Raw genomic sequence first — 17417 nt, 5'->3', positions numbered from 1 at the left:
AATAATAATTCTAGCATATGTACTGTGGTGTTATAAGTTATTTTTTTTTTAAAAAAAAACCTTATTTACATTACTCCTGTAGCTTTTAACAAGATTGGAGGGTACCACAACCTGGAAAGTGTATACCTAAAGGCAGTTCCAAGAAAGATTATCGCTAATACGACGTGCCACCTCCCCAGGGCTGATGCCATGCACCTCTTCAGGGATCCCATTACAGGAGACCTTCCATGGACCGGCATGATTTTTGGTCTGACCATCTTAGCCACATGGTACTGGTGCACAGATCAGGTAAATGTAAACATGCTCCACCTCACATTCATTTGCCTTTTATGTACAATACTGGAAGCAGCTTTATTTTAACTTAAGGGGGCTTGTACCAGATCCCACATCTTGGATCCAAGGTGGTTATTTGGTGGAGGGCTCTGGTCTGATTACCATCCTGCTGGCTGGCAACTTCAGCTTCAAGTTCCTCAACGTTGATAGCTTGGAGACCGAGAGCCCCAGAGGTGTGGTTGTACCACCTATAGACATATCCATCTTGGAAGAAACCTCTCGCTGGGGGGCAGACTTCTTGTATGAATCGGACTCGGTCACTTTCAACCCCACTGTTGCGACTTTGCTGTCATATCGCTTTTGTTCGTGGTGTTCGGGTACAGAAGAACGCACCAAGTGTTTTGGGTAACTTTTATGCAACAACTGTGAGATCACAGGTTTGGCTACCTCCCTTCTGTTTTTGCTCAGGTCGGGGCTCCTTGAAATGGTGTCCAGAGGTGGCCGTAAGCTCTGGTTGTTTGCAGCTGCCCTGAGCAAATTGGTTGATGTCTTTGTGAACATTGGGTACCTGTTCCTCTGTAACAGAGAAGAAGCATTTGTTAGAGATAAAGTTCTGGAGCTTCATGTTTTATGATACATACTACTGCGCTAGAATTAGCCAGAATTAGACCACCTGGTCCCTCCAGCATGCCCTTCCATTCATTACGATTGCGGCTCGGTCAGTACGGGTTACCTCCTTGTCTGTGCCACCTCCTCATCTGTGCCAATTCCCTGTAGCCCTCAGTTTGTTGGTTTTCTGGAATTTCTCTGCTTCCTTTTTCAACACCCTTAATGGCTTCCCAAACCCTCCGAGAACTCCACAGATTCACCACTATCTGTGAGAAGTTGCTGCACAATTCCATCCTAAATGACCATCCCCCAATCTTGCAACCGTGCCCCCTTATTTGAGATTCCCCCACTGGTGGAAACATCTCGACATTTACCCTGTCATGCTCCTGTAGAGCAGAACTTCAATCTTAATCTAGAAACAAACACAAATTATATGGAGTAACCATGCTCCAATGTTAACCACTTATGTAGATTTTCTCTTTTTATTTATGTTGACCAAAGCATGGCATATCTCCCCCTTTTCAGAAAATAACCAATTACTAAATAAAACTATTTTACATCCTATTCCATGATGCATTTTCTGCATCCATAAACCAAAGTTCCAAGTAGTAAATTTATTATCAAAGTACATAAATGTCACCACATACTACCGAGATTTATTTCTTTGCGGACATTCACAGTAGATACAAAGAAGCACAATAAAATCAAATGACCAATGTGCATATGAAAACAAATTGTGCAATTACAAAGACAAAATAATTAGTAAGTAAATAACTACTTAAATAGATAAATAAATATGTAATTAATTGATATTGAGAAAATGAGTTGTAGAGCCTTTGAAATTGAGTCCATAGGTTGTGGAATAATTCCGTGTCGAAAATATTATAGCTCTAAATATGACACACACACAAACTGCTGATGCACGTCGGATATAGGTTGTGGAATAATTCCGTGTTGAAAATGTTATAACTCTAAATATTACACATGCAAACTGCTGATGCACGTCGGATGTAGGGATATTAGGAACAGATGGAGATAATTCAGTGCCTGTTGTCGGTTATGGCTAGATCATGGCTGATTTTCTGTACCACAGGCTAATCTCCAGTCCTCTGTCTTAACCCTTGACTCCTTAATTAATAAATAGTTGAACTAATTTTTTTTTTTCCTGTGCAAGTTCTGGTCAGGAATACTGTGAAGTACAGGTCAACCTTCACTAATCCGGCACTATTGGGAGCTGAGGAGTGCCGGATTAGTGAAGGATCACATTAAGCATAATCAGTGCCGGATTATCGAAGGAACCGGATTACAGGTAGTCGGATTAGTACCACAGGTCAATCCTGATTTAATTCACCAGAGGGAGAGGCTTGAGGTATTTCCTTCTTTCTTTGTCCTGAGCTGGAAATAGATTGATGGAAAATCAATTTATATTTCTTAGGTGATTGTTCAACGGTCTCTATCAGCAAAGAACCTGAGCCACGCAAAGGGTGGCTCCATCCTAGCAAGTTATCTCAAGATGCTGCCGATGATATTCATAGTCATGCCTGGGATGATCAGCCGTGCCCTCTTCCCAGGTAATGCAATCCAAATAGTTGTCTTATGCAAGGCAGGCCATATGAAATGGTTCCAAATAATAGATATGCACAAATGGAAACTGTTTCAACTTTTATTGGGAGGTGATTACATTCGTCTTTAAAGCCCACAGTTTCATTGAACGTTATGACCTTTGCAATTGCTTTTCATTGTCAGAATGTGTGGGAAGGAAGACCAAATAGATTAACTGCCAGTTTGAACCACCTTCGTAATGAGGGTAACCTTAGAGGACCTCAAATTCCCACAGAATCTTCAAAATCAAGGATCATTCCTGTCACCCATGTGGAAGAATCTTTCGAGTCCAGATTTGTGCAATCGGCCACTTCCAAACACATTGCAACACAATTGACTAGAAAAGATTTCTTTATTTTAAAAACTAGATTTGTCACCCGTACACCAAAACCTACAGTGGAATGCGATGCTTGCATCAAGGACTGTGGTGGAGGCGGCCTGCAAGTGTTGTTGCACTCCAGTACGCCCACAACTCACTAACCCTGACCCTGACCGTACGTCGTTTTCGACGTGGGAGGAAAGTAGAGCACCTACAGGAAACGCACACGGTCGTGGGGAGAACGTACAGACAGTGGTGGGAATTGAAGCCCTGTCAGGGGTCACTGGTGCTGTAAAGCAGCGCTCGAACTGCTATGCTACCATCCCACCCCAGATGTGGCGCTCTTACTCGAGGTCAAATAGCACAAAAGCGCAGTCTCAAAGGGCTAGGATTTAAACTGCGTGCATTTAGGGTGATTTGAAGGGAACTGGTAAGACAATATGGAGTGTTTTCGTGACAGGCTGGTTTTTATTAAAGAGATTAGGAAGTTATGTCCAAGAACATAATTTGGGTGTCGGGCGGTAATTCATTTTCCTAGAGAAACGGGGCTTTAGAACAGGATGCTCTGTGCATCGGATGCCTTTAATTGTGTTTCAAAAGGGCAACAATTATACCTGTGCCCAAGAAGAGCAGCGTGAGCTGCCTCAGTGACTATTGTCCAGTAGCACTCACATCAATGGCGATAAAATGCTTTGGGAGGTTGGTCATGGCTGGAATCAGCATCAGGACCTGGACCCACTGCGATTTGCCTATCGCCACAATAGGTCTACTGCGGACGCAATCTCAATGGCTCTCCACACAGCCTTGGATCACCTGAACAATTCAAATATCTACAGTATGTCAGGATGCTGTTTATCGACTGTGGCCCAGCAATTAACACCATCATTCCTACAGTACTGATTGAAAAGCTACAGAATCTAGGCCTCTCTACCTCCCTCTGCAACTGAATCCTCAACTTCCTAACTGGAAGACCATAATCTGTGCAAATTGGAAATAACATCTCCACCTCGCTGACAATAACCACTGGCGCACCTCAGGATTGTGTGCTGAGCCCACTGCTCTACTCTCTCTACACCCATGGCTGTGTGGGGTGAGGCACAGCTCAGATGTCAACGATAAGTTTGCTCATGATACACCCATTGATGGCAGAATTTCAGTAAGTGACTAAAGAGCGAACAGAGGCAAGATATACCAGTTCGTTGAGTGATGTCGCAGCAATGACCTTGCACTCAATGTCAACAAGACCAAAGAGTTGATTGTCGACTTCAGGAAGGGTAAGACGAGGGAACAGAAACCCATTCTCATAGAGGGATCAGAAGTGGAAAGAGTGAGCAATTTCAAGTTTCTGGGTGTCAATATCTCTGAGGATCTAACCTGCTCTTAACATATTGATGCAGCTACAATGAAGACAAGCTGCAGAATTCCTCATGTTTGTGCTAGTGACTATATGTTCATTCAGAGTTTGAGGAGGTTTGGTTTGTCAACTAAAACACTCAAAAACATCTACAAATGTACCGTGGAGAGCATTCTAACCGGCTACTTCACCATCTGGTATGGCGGGTGGGGGGCTACTGCGCAAGATCGAAGTAAGTTGCAGAAACGTGTAAAATTAGTCTGCTCCATCATTGGTACCAGCCTCTGCAGTATCCAAGACATCTTCAAGGAGCAGTGTCTTATGAAGGAAGCGTCCATCATTAAGGATCCCCACCACCCAGGACGTGCCCTCTTCACACTGTTACCATCGGGAAGGAGGTACTGAAGCCTGAAGGCACACACTCAGCGATTCAGGAACGGCTTCTTCCTTTCTGCCATCCGATTTCTAAATGGACATTGAGCCCATGAACACTGCTTCAGGACTTTATTTTGCACTATTTATTCTAAATTAATTATTTAATAAACATATATATACCTAACGTACCTCAGTTGTTTTTCCTCTAAGCAACACACACAAAATGCTGGATGAACTCAGCAGGCCAGACAGTATCTATGGGGAAAAAGTACATTTTCCACAAATGCCTCCTGGCCTGCTGAGTTCCTCCAGCATTTTGTCTGTGTTGCTCAGATTTCCAGCATCTGCAGATTTTCTCATTTGTTTTACTTTTCTATATATTTATCACGTATTTCATTGTATACTGCTGCCATAAACAAATTTCACAACATATGCCAGTGATATTAAATTTGATTTTGATTCTGATTATATTCATCTTGTCCACCTGCTCTGAGTTCACCAGTCCCAGTTATAGAGATGTGTCTGTATGTTCCAGCAGAGTGGCACGGCATGGTAGTATAGCGGCTAGCATAACATTATTGCAATGCCAGCAACCTGGGTTCAAATATGCGGCTATCTGTAAGGCGTTTGTACATTCTCCCCATGATTGTGTGGATTTCCTCTGGGTGCTCCAGCTTCCTCCCACATTCCAAAGACGTATGGGTTTGTAGATTAATTAATCACGTGGGTGTAATTGGTCAGCATGGGGCTCATTGGCCCTATTACCGTGCTGTATCTCCAAATCTAAATCTAGAACCCTCTGGTCCAGACTGGGTCAGGATATGCTGAGCCATGCCAGCCTAGCTCAGTACCGTGGGCACAAGAGGCAGCTGGCATCTGGAACAACAATCGGCTGGAGAAACTCAGCAAGGTGAGCAGCCTCTGTGGTAGGGAAGAAATTACAGCCATTTTGGGTTGACTCCCTTGAACTTGCTTGTGCTTTCTGCAAGATAACGGTTGATGTGATTGTAACCTCTCTCTAAACTTTCCCAATCCATCTATCTATTGAAATGGTGCAGAGGAGATTTACCAGGATAATGCCTAGATTGGAGAGCATGTCTTATGAGAATAGGTTGAGCGAACTAGGACTTTTTCTCTTTGGAGTGAGGGAGGATGAGAGGGGACTTGTTAAGAGGTGCACAAGATAAGAGGAATAGATCGAGTAGATAGCTAGAGACTTTTTCTCAGGGTGGAAATAGCTAATATGAGAGGGCATCATTTGAAGGTGATTGTAGGTGATGTCAGAAGGTGTTTTTTTTACACACAGAGTGGTGGTATAAGAAATGCCCTACTAGGGATGGTGGTAGAGGCAAATACATTGGGGACATTTTAGATAGGTACACGAATAATAGAAAAATGGAGGGCTATATAGGAGGGAACTGTTAGATCTAAGTAGTTTAAAAGGTCAGTACAACATCATGGGCTGGAATGGATTAGACAGATCTTGGAGTAGGCTGAAAGTTCAGCACAGTATTGTGAACTGAAGGCCCTGTCCTGTGCTGTAATATTCTGTTCTATGTTCTTTGTAAGTGACATTCTTGAGTTATAGGTTACAAGATTATTTTCAAGGGCCCTATCACCCCCTCCCCCCTATTCGAGAGCTTCTCCTGTGAGTTAAGCCCAAAGCCTGTTCCATGTTACAAGCAGTAGGTGCCTGTAATCCAGGCAGAATGTTCCCAGCTGCCCTGATAACATTTCAGCCCTTTCTGAAGGCAAGAACCACATTCTTCTCCCTGTTTGAAACTGTGTGGAGCTGGGAGAGATTTTCCTTGGCCATAGAACTTCCAGCAACAGTTAGAGAGGGGGAATTGGTTTATTATTGTCACGTGTACCAATGATTAAGAAAATTAGAAAGATATGGCATTAGAGGGGTGGCACATGACTGGTTAAGTAGTTATTTGGAAGACAGGTATCAGTATGTACATATAAACAACTCGAATTCAAAACTTGTGGGGTTCCACAAGATTCAGTGCTTGGTCCATTGCTGTTCATTTTGTGTATAAACGATATATGTATGGTCTCTCAGACATTAAAATGTATGTTATTTGCTGATGACACAACTATATTTTGTAGTGGGGAACATCTGAAACAACTTTTGGATACAGTCGAGAAAGAATTAAAAATTATAAAGAAATGGTTTGATACTAACAAATTATCACTGAATCTAAGTAAAACTAAATTTATAATATTTGGAAACAGTGTACCAAACTCATATAGTAAACTTAGAATAAATGATATTGAAATTGATAAGGTATCTGAAACAAAATTTTTAGGAATGGTAGTAGATAATAAATTAAGCTGAATACCACATATAAATTATATCAAAGCAAAAATGTCAAAATCTATTGCAATACTGTACAAAGCGCAAGATTTCTTAAATCAGGAATCTTTGTATACATTATACTGTTCACTTATAGTCCCATACATGACTTACTGTGTAGAGGTATGGGGAAATACATACAAAACAAATAAAAACTCAATTTTTCTACTCCAAAAGAAAGTCATACGAATTGTAAATAAGACAAGTTATTATGAGCCAACCAATCCACTATTTATTCAAGTAAACACTTTAAAATTCAGAGATTTCGTAGCTACCATGAAGTATCCAAAGGTTCTTTAAAATGAGAGAAAGTCAACATGATTTGAGAGGAACATGTAGATTTCAAAAACAAAGGAGAAGAACAAATGTAAAAAAATCATTCTATTTCAGTCAGAGGGGTGAATCTACGGAACAGTTGTAGTGAGAATTTAAAAACATGCACCACACTTAACAAGTTTAAAAATTATTTTAAAATAATTTAATGAACAAATATAAAATACATGATTTAAAATGAATGGGAGTAAGATAAATAAATGATACTTGGAATTGGATTTTGTGTTAAAAGATTATGAAATTTTTTGTTTTGATGTGATGATTGACGCCAAATATGTTGTTGTATAAGTAACAGGAGTAGGCATAATAAGCTGTAGCTTCAGCCTACACCCTTTTGGTCTGTTTTAAAGAATTATCTATGTTTTTTTAATTGTAATTTTGTCCTATGAAATCATCGTTGAAAATGATGCTTTTTGTTAATTTTGTACTGACCGAAATAAATTTCATTCATTCATTCAAGCTTGTCTTGAATACTGTTCATATACAGTATATCAAGTCATTACACAGTGCATTGAGTTAGAACAAGGAAAAAGAATAACGATGCCAGAATAAAGTGTAACAACTACAGAGAAAATGAAGTACAGGTAGACAATAAGGTCCAAGATCATAAGCACAATAGATTCTGAGGATGCTGGAACGCACAAAATACTGGAGGAACTCAGCAAGTCAGTCAGTATCTATGGAATGAAATAAACAGTCGACATTTCAGTTCAAGACCTGATGAACTTGCTGAGTTTCTCCAGTAATTTTTAGGTGTAAGATTAAGAGGACATTATTGTATGAAGGAACCAGAATCAGAGAGAGAAGCAAAGAAGAAGCAGGCCATTCGGCCCACCAAATCCACCCCGACCATTAATCATGTATTTACACCTATCCTACCTTAATCCTACATCTCATTCTTACACATTTTTGTCAACTCCACCAAGATTCTACCATTCATCTGTACACTAGGAGCAATTTACAGAGGCCAATTACCCCTCCAACCTTCCTGTCTTTGAGATGTGGGAGAAAACCAGACACCTCAGGGGGAAATCCAGGCAGACACAAGGAGAATGTGCGAACTCCACAGAGACAGTACCGGAAGTCAGGTTTGAACCTGAGTCTCTGGCGCTGTGTGCGCGATACTTCTGCTCGCTGCACCATCCTGCCATCCTGGGGAAGGGGTCAGGGTATGGACTGGGCTATGGTACAAGGTTGTATACAGGCAAATCTCAGCTTGCTGTTACTGGATAGGAGAGCCTCTTACCAATTGTCACTGTTATGAAAACACAGAGAAGATTGCCTGGGAGCCAAATAAATTGCTATCTGCTCATATCAACCACACCTCAATGACATCATCTTACAACTTAAAGCACACGGTATTGGGGGTAAGGTATTGGTGTGGGTGGAGGGTTGGTTAGCAGACAGGAAGCAAAGAGTGGGAATAAACGGGACCTTTTCAGAATGGCAGGCGGTGACTAGTGGGGTACCGCAAGGCTCAGTGCTGGGACCCCAGTTGTTTACAATATATATTAATGACTTGGATGAGGGAATTAAATGCAGCATCTCCAAGTTTGCGGATGACACGAAGCTGGGTGGCAGTGTTAGCTGTGAGGAGGATGCTAAGAGGATGCAGGGTGACTTGGATAGGTTGGGTGAGTGGGCAAATTCATGGCAGATGCAATTTAATGTGGATAAATGTGAAGTTATCCACTTTGGTGGCAAAAATAGGAAAACAGATTATTATCTGAATGGTGGCCGATTAGGAAAAGGGGAGGTGCAACGTGGCTTGGGTGTCATTATACACCAGTCATTGAAAGTGGGCATGCAGGTACAGCAGGCGGTGAAAAAGACGAATGGTATGCTGGCATTTATAGCGAGAGGATTTGAGTACAGGAGCAGGGAGGTACTACTGCAGTTGTACAAGGCCTTGGTGAGACCGCACCTGGAGTATTGTGTGCAGTTTTGGTCCCCTAATCTGAGGAAAGACATCCTTGCCATAGAGGGAGTACAGAGAAGGTTCACCAGATTGATTCCTGGGATGGCAGGACTTTCATATGAAGAAAGAATGGATGAACTGGGCTTGTACTCGTTGGAATTTAGAAGATTGAGGGAGGATCTGATTGAAACGTATAAGATTCTAAAGGGATTGGACAGGCTAGATGCAGGAAGATTGTTCCCGATGTTGGGGAAGTCCAGAACGAGGGGTCACAGTTTGAGGATAGAGGGGAAGCCTTTTAGGACTGAGATTAGGAAAAACTTCTTCACACAGAGAGTGGTGAATCTGTGGAATTCTCTGCCACAGGAAACAGTTGAGGCCAGTTCATTGGCTATATTTAAGAGGGAGTTAGATATGGCCCTTGTGGCTACGGGGGTCAGGGGGTATGGAGGGAAGGCTGGGGCGGTGTTCTGAGTTGGATGATCAGCCATGATCATAATAAATGGCGGTGCAGGCTCGAAGGGCCGAATGGCCTACTCCTGCACCTATTTTCTATGTTTCTAATTTATTCAAATGTTAGTCACTTAATATACAAGTCAAAGAGTCATTACCATTAGTTAATGTATAAAATATTTACACAACCCTCCTTTAGTTACCCGGAATAGTTCAAAGCTGTCACTGAGTACACAGTAAACTAATGTTCTTTTTATGAATTGGTGTTAGGTTTTGCATAAATTTTGCTCCCTCATAATGTTGGGAAAGTTATAATAAGTTGGAGGCAATATATAAATGCAAATCAAATGAATTAGAGGGGTAAACAGACAGAGTAAATGAAAGCAGGCTTTTTCCACCGAGGTTGGTTGGGACTTGAACTAGATGTCATGGGTCAAGGTTGAAAGGCAAAATGTTTAAAGGAAACATGAGGGGTAACTTCTTCACTCAGTAAGTGGTGAAAGTGTGGAATGAGCTGCCAGTAGAAGTGGTGGGTGCAGGTACGATTTCAATATCTAAGAGATGTTTGGATAAGTACATGGATGAGACGGGTATTGAGAGATATGGTCCTGGTGCAGGTTGATGGGACTACGTAGAATAATAGTTTGGCATGGACTAGATGGGATGAAGGGCCTGTTTCTGTGCTGTGGTGCTCTATGATTCTATGAATTATTTAATGAACTGCAGTAATTAAAGTAGGCAAACTTCTCAAGAGCAATTTGGGAAGAACAAAAGATGCTGATCTTGGCAGTTGCACAACATTCCAAACAAAATTAAAAAATGCAATGCTCTGTAGTGTCTTCATTCCACAGTAACATGATAAACTATATACTTTCCAATGTCAGTAAAGATTTAAATGTGGACAGTGTCTGAAAGCCATAATCCCATTTAAGGTGATTATCTTGAGACCAAAATTACTGTTGGGCATAATTTTGCAGTGTTGAAAGGTAATACTCAAAATTCAGATTAATATTTTTAAAGTCTTTCTAAGTTACAGTGGCGTGGAGTCATATGACTGTGGTTTAGGACTTCCCCTTCTTAGATACATGTACTGGCAGAGGTTTAGTACAATTGACAGCTACTCATTACAGACGGCAAATAACCAAAACGTCCTGACGCTGAACTTAAACTCCAGCATCTCTTTGCACTAAAAGATGACATTATGTACTTTGAACTTTGAAACAGTCAAGGCAAGTTACCAAAGTATTTATATGGCACCATATACAACCATGAGATTAATTTTCTTGCAGGCATTTACATAAAAAAAGAAATACAATAGGATTTATGAAACCCTATGCATAGGCAACCAAGATGCAATGTAAGACAAAAGAATTAGTACTGAGAACATGAGTTGTAGAGTCCTTGAAAGTGAGTCTGTGGGTTTTAGAATCAGCTTAGAGTTGTGCTGAGTGAAGTTATCCATTCTGGTTCAGGAGCCTTATGGCTGTGGGGCAATAACTGTTCCAGTTCCTGGTGGTGTGGGACCTAAGGCTTCTATAACTCCTTCCTGATGGCAGCAGCCAGAAGAGAGCATGACCTGGGTGGTGGGGGTCCCTGATGTTGGATGCTGCTTTCCTGTAACAACACTTCATGTAGATTGTGCTCAAGGGTAGGGAGCGCTTTACCCATTATGGGGTGGGCCAGAGCCATTACTTTTTGTAATAGTTTTTGTTCAAGGGCATTGATTCTTCCATACCAGGCTGTGATGCAGCCAGCCAATATATTCTCCACCACACATCTATAAAAGTTCGTCAAAGTTTTAGATGTCATGCCAAATATTTGCAAATTCCTGAGAAAGTAGAGGCATCGCTGTATTTTGTCCTGCCCGATGGTAGTAGCGAGAAGAGAGCATGGCCTGGATAATGGGGATCGTCAATAATGAATGCTGCTTTCCCTTGTGCAGTGCTCCATGTAAATATGCTCAATGGTGTGGAGGGCTAGGCCGGTGTTGGACTGGGCTCCATCTACCGTTTTCCATTCCTGGGCAATGGTGTTTCCATACCAGGTTGTGATGCAACCAGCTAGGATACTCTTGTAAGTTAGGATCTCTTAATCAGTTAGAATGTGGGGGGGGGGGGGCGCTTAACTAATTCTTGGTTAAAAAATCTGACAGTGTAAGGATTGACAAATATTCAGTTTTATTGTTCACCCTTATAAAAATTGAACAAGATGTCCTGATAGTAGACGTTGAAGATAAAGGTGTAATCAGGGACCTATCACTATTTAAATGGATAGTTTCAAGAGAAAAATATGTATTTGGCATTTGTATTACTGATCACCAGATACCAGACTGTATTTCTGACCATCAGCATTGCCAATTAATTTTTCATTCAATGGAGCTGCTATTTATATAACGATAAGATTAGCTCTGTGCTATCTAAACAGATAGCTGAATAAGTAAGTACAGTACTCAATGACAGGCCCCAATAATTCCTTTGATTATTAAGAAAAGCCCACAAAATGGGCACCAGACAACCACTACAGCTTGGTTATCAGTTGGTTTGCGTTCTCCGTGGCAGACGGCATGTCAAGCTAGAAAGAATGCGTCTTCAGAGAACAGGCAACCATATTGAGAGTTGGATTACAGAGTATGTTTTATGAAGAAAGGTTGGGCTTTTCCTTCTAGAGTGAACGAGGATTAGAGGTGATCTGATAGAGATGTACAAGATGATAAGACACACAGATTGAGTGAACAGCCAGAGAGTTTTAAACGTGGAAACATTGGCTCCATCTTGGACACCAGCCTCTGTAATGCCCAGGGAATAATTTGAAGGCGATTGGAGGAAAGTATAGGGTAAGATGTCAGATATTTTACACACAGTGCGTGGAACCTACTTCCAGGGTGGTGGTAGTTGTCGAGTTCCTTCTTGCGCCTTGTTTGGTGCATTGGGTGGCATTCTTGCTGTTTCTTTAGCATTTGTTTTTTTTTTAAAATGAAGACAAGTTTCTAGTTCGACACTCAACCCAGCACAGGTGGAATGCGTGCAAGGAGCCGGCCGGATTCGAGGCCGGGACCACTCACTCGGCGTCCGGTGCTGATGCCACTACACCACCAGCCAGCTCGGTTGGTGGGAGAGGCAGATACATCAGTCACATTTAACAGACTATTAGATAGGCACATGGACGAGAAGGAAATCGGAGGGCTGTGTGGGAGGGAAGTGTTAGATTGATCTTAGAGTCAGTACAAGGCTGGCACAGCATCATCGGCTGAAGGGTCTGTACTGTGAAGTTCTGTATTCAATGATAGATTTCAACATCCAATAGTATTGCAGTTCATGATGGCTGTGTTCTACTTTAATGACAAATCTGCTAATCTGGTAGCATCAGCAATGATTCCTGCCTTTACATCAGATGTTTACAAGTTCAAATCTCATGCCAGAGACAAATATTTCAGCAGAATGTTAGCAGGTGAATTTAATCTTGATAAAGATGGAATTTAATCTTGATATTGGATGCTTGGTAGGTCTAGTAGGGGTAAGGCAGATACAGTAAATGGTTGTGCACTCAGGGAAATTCATGAATAGAGGGACTGGAGACTGGTTTGAGGAGATTTGGTCTGTCACCTAAAACACATGCAACACACATCAAAGTTGCTGGTGAACGCAGCAGGCCAGGCAGCATCTCTAGGAAGAGGTACAGTCGACGTTTCAGGCCGAGACCCTTCGTCAGGGTCTAAAACACATGAATTCTTCTACAGACGTACTGTGGAGAGCATTCTGACAGGCTGCATCACTGTCCCGTGTGGGGAGACGGAGCTACTGCACAGGATTAAAAGCTACAGAAAGTCGTAAAATTAGTCAGCTCCACCTTGGATACCAGCCTCTGTAGTATCCAAGACATCTTCAAGGAGCAGTGCCTCAAAAAGGTGGCGTCCATTATTAAGGACCCCCATCACCCAGGCCATGCCCTCTTCTCATTGTTATCGTCAGGAAGGAGGTACAGAAGCCTGAAGGCACACACTCAGTGATTCAGGAACAGCTCCTTCCCCTCTGCCATCCAATTTCTGAATGGACATTGAAACCATGAACACTACCTCACTTCTTTTTTAAATGTTATTTCTTTTCTGCTCTTCTTTTAATTGCTTAATATACATAGTTACTGCAATTGATTTACTTATTTTTTTCTATATTACTGTATCATGTATTGCACTGTACTGCTGCTACTAAGTTTACAAATTTCATGACATATGCTGGTGATATTAAACCAGATTCCGATTCTAGTTCACTGAAGGTGGCTGCGCAGGTAGAAAAACGTATATGACATGCTTGCCTCCGTAGGTTCAGGTACAGAATATAATAAAATGGGATATTATATTGCAACTTAGCAAAACACTGTTTGGGCTGCACTTGCAGTATCGTGTGCAGTTTTGAACACCACACTATAGAAAGGCTATGGACATGCTGGGGATAATGCAGAACAGATTCACAGTCTTGGATTGGAGGACTTTAATTACGGAAATAGATTAGATAGGATGAATTGTAAAATGGTGGATGGAATTTAATGCAGGTATGTGCGAGGTGTTATACTTTGGGAGGGCCAACCAGGGTAGGACTTACAGGTAAGCAGTAGGGCACTACGGAGTATGGTATAACAGAGGGCTTTGGGAATACAGATCCACAATTCCTTGAAAGTAGCATAACAGGTAGATACAGCCATCAAGAAAGCTTTTGGTGCGTTGGCCTTCTAAGATATATCAGTACGATTGAAAGAGAAAGTTTACAAAGATGTTGCCAGGACTTGAGGGACTGAGTATAATGAGGAAAAGGCTGGATAGTTTACAACTCTGGAGCATAGGAGAATGAGGGGAGACTTGATTGAAGTATACAAAGTTATGAGGGGTATAGATATGGCCCTGGTGTGGGGTAATGGGACTAGGCAAAACAACAGTAGATGGGCTGAAGGTCCTGCTTCTATATTGTAATGCTTTATGACTTTATATATAAACTTGAGGAGCAGCTTCTTTTTACCCGAAGGGTGATACTTATATGGAAGGAGCTGCCAAAAGTAGTAGTTGAGACAGGTACAATGGGTGCTATATTATTAGGTACACGTGCTCATTAATGCAAATATCTAATCAGCCAATCATGTGGCAGCAACACTAAGCATGAAAGCATGCAGCCGTGGTCAAGAAGCTCAGTTGTCATTCAGAGCAAACATCAGAAAGGGGAAGGAAAACGCGATCTAAGTGACTTTGACGTTGAAATGATTGCTGATGCCAGACAGGGTAGGTTGAGTATCTCAAAACTGATGGTCTCCTGGAATTTTTACACACAACAGTCTCTAGATTTTACAGAGAATGGTGTAAAAAACCATCCGGCGAGTAGCAGTTCTGTGGGCGAAAACGCCTTGTTAATGAGGGAGGTCCGAGGAGAATAGCCAGACTGGTTCAAGCTGACAGGAAGGTGACGGTAACCCAACTATCCATGTCTTACAACAGTGGTGTGCAGAAGAGTATCTCTGAATGCACAACATGTCGAATCTGGAAGTGGATGGCTACAGCAGCAGAAGATAAGGAACATGGTGAACCTAGGAACGTTTATGCGGAGGCAACCTGGAACTCACTTCCCATGGGACTGAGCATCCCTGGGACAAGTCTAGTTTGATCATGAGAATGTTTTAATGTCACTACGACTCTGTCAGGAAAGAAACTTTTGAAAGTTTCTGAATTTCAATTAGTTGCCGATTCTGAGATAATTAAAGTGCAGGTTGAAACTCTAGTCCAGTATTCTATTGCTTTGGAAAATCACCATGGCACCTGGACACCTGTACTTTTATGATGTGGTAATACAAGCTAAAGTTATTGTAAAAAGAGAAGAGTTTTACCTGCAATCTGTCTTGATAATTTATTTCCAGTGTGAGTTTAAATTTATTTAGCGCCTTCTCCCTCAACATTGTTTGCTCATTGAAGAAAGCTTCCACTGTTTTTGGTGTTGATTTTGTACAGTTCCTTAAATCATTCACCGAGTTGGGTACTTCCCCAAACTTAGTCAGGGGCCTCTCAGTGTAACCATGGCTGATAAAGTTATTCTCTTTCCTGACTGCCACTTCGTTATGGGCCTGGTATATCATCGGGTCTGTTGTCCGTCTTTTAAACAGGGCACTGGTGCAGTCGAGGAAGTCATCAGAATCGGAGGAAGCAATGGATTGCTCAGGAGGGGAGCTGCTGTCTGTATTCCAGTCGGGAGTGTAATTTGTTGAAGGGTTTGATGGACAGTCATCTTCTAGATTGATTAAGTCATACTCCACTGGGAGAGCATTCTGATCTGCATCAGCTTTATTACTCCTACTAACATACTCACTTTCACCTGCATCACACATAGGTACCAATCCTTCATCGCTTTCCTCTCTGTCGGGGCCGTCCAAGACACCATCTACTTGTTTCTTGCCATCTAGCTTATCTGCCGATGCATGTGAATCCACCTGCACAGCTTCACTGTCTATTATTCCATTCTCTTCTTCTTCTTCTTCCCCCCCTACTTCTTCCTCTTCCCCTTCCCCCACCTGCTCCTCTCCCTCTTCCTCCTCCTCTCCCACTCCTCCCTCCTCTTCTTCTTCTTCACGATAGGTTGAGTTTCTCTGAAGAACTTCTATCAGTTTTACTTCCTCTTGGTCCACATCTGCTTCCAGCTCCTCCATAACCTTTGGAGCTGTGACTGCATTCGCCGATATTACATCTAATCCTGATTCACTTTGAGAGTCCTGGTCACCTCTCTGTGCCTGAGAGTGATTTTGAACTAAGCTTTCTTTCAACATTGGAGCTTCTGCCTGGGTCTGACTGGGGTTTTCACAAGCTGGCTTCTTTTGCCTTATTGCTTCTTTAAAGACACCCTCTTTGGCGGTGCGTATTTTTGCAGAATTTTGTTGACGAGGCTTGCGTTGCACCTCCTTCACGTTCTGCTGTTGCTGTTCTCCTTGAGGGACTTCCACATAAGTGGGCAGATAGAGAAACATGTTTACTTTGGGCAGGTTCACTAGAGCTGGATGAGATATCTGCTCTTCTATGAAGGCTTCTGCTGGCTTCGGTGCTTTGGCCGGCACATCTGATTGCTTCTGGCCAGCCTCTTTTAAGTTGGCCTTCTTCTCTGAGGACTGAGAACCCGTGTTGTTGACCCGCACCAGCGCGTATTTAGGATTGATGAGTTTCTTGGCTATAGCAGCAGTTTGCTCTGCTGTGAGGGCAACCGCTTGTGGAAGTGGCTCGGGGGGATCCTCCTCTGGAGCGAGGTCCAGTTGGCGCAGGTTGACCGGCTTGGAAAAGTGCAGTAGTTCTCTGAATTGGTTATCAAATATTTCCACGGCCTGGCCAGAAAGAACCGTGATGATGTTGCGATCAAGTCTAGATGCAGTCCAGGTGAAACTGAAAGGGATAAAACGAAAATTTATGGATGTACAGGAACTCTGTAAGCAACGTTAGCATTCATTTCAAGAGGACTAGAATATAAAAGCAAGGGTATAACGTTGAGACTTTATAGGGCATTGGTCGGATTATATTTGGAGCACTGAGAGCTGTTTTGGGCCCCATATCTAAGAAAGGAAGTGCCGATATTGGAGGAGGTTCATGAGAATGGATCCAGGAATGAGAGGGTTAATGTATGATGAGCATTTGATGGCTCTGGGCCTCTAGAGCTTAGAAGAATGGGGGAAGTGGGGTGTGAGAATGTCATTGAAACTTATCAAATATTGAAAGGCATAGATAGAGTGGATGTGGAGAGGATGTTTTCAATAGTGGGGAAATCTGGGACCAGAGGGCACAGCCTTAGAACAGAAGGACATCCATTTAAAA

At 42.2% G+C, this 17417-nt stretch overlaps 2 protein-coding genes across 2 annotated transcripts in view; one reads left to right on the top strand and one right to left on the bottom strand.

Annotated features, from left to right (window-relative positions):
* The window catches only part of LOC140203157 (sodium/mannose cotransporter SLC5A10-like), a 192052-nt gene that overhangs the window by 87151 nt on the left and 87484 nt on the right, over positions 1-17417 (top strand). The window contains exons 8-9 of the mRNA XM_072269046.1: positions 83-288; positions 2318-2453. Coding sequence (XP_072125147.1) covers positions 83-288; positions 2318-2453 — 342 coding nt within the window. The remainder of the gene's footprint in view (positions 1-82; positions 289-2317; positions 2454-17417) is intronic.
* The window catches only part of LOC140203261 (protein FAM83G-like), a 48497-nt gene continuing 43192 nt past the window's right edge, over positions 12113-17417 (bottom strand). Inside the window, exons 4-5 of the mRNA XM_072269275.1 lie at positions 15596-16991; positions 12113-12166 (exon numbers count right to left, since the gene is read on the bottom strand). Of these exons, the coding sequence (XP_072125376.1) occupies positions 12113-12166; positions 15596-16991 (1450 nt within the window). The remainder of the gene's footprint in view (positions 12167-15595; positions 16992-17417) is intronic.

Source organism: Mobula birostris, chromosome 9, assembly GCF_030028105.1.
Source record: "Mobula birostris isolate sMobBir1 chromosome 9, sMobBir1.hap1, whole genome shotgun sequence".
NCBI lineage: Eukaryota > Metazoa > Chordata > Chondrichthyes > Myliobatiformes > Myliobatidae > Mobula > Mobula birostris.
The sequence above is the reverse complement of the archived record's forward strand: the minus strand, read 5'-3'. Positions and strand labels throughout refer to the sequence as shown.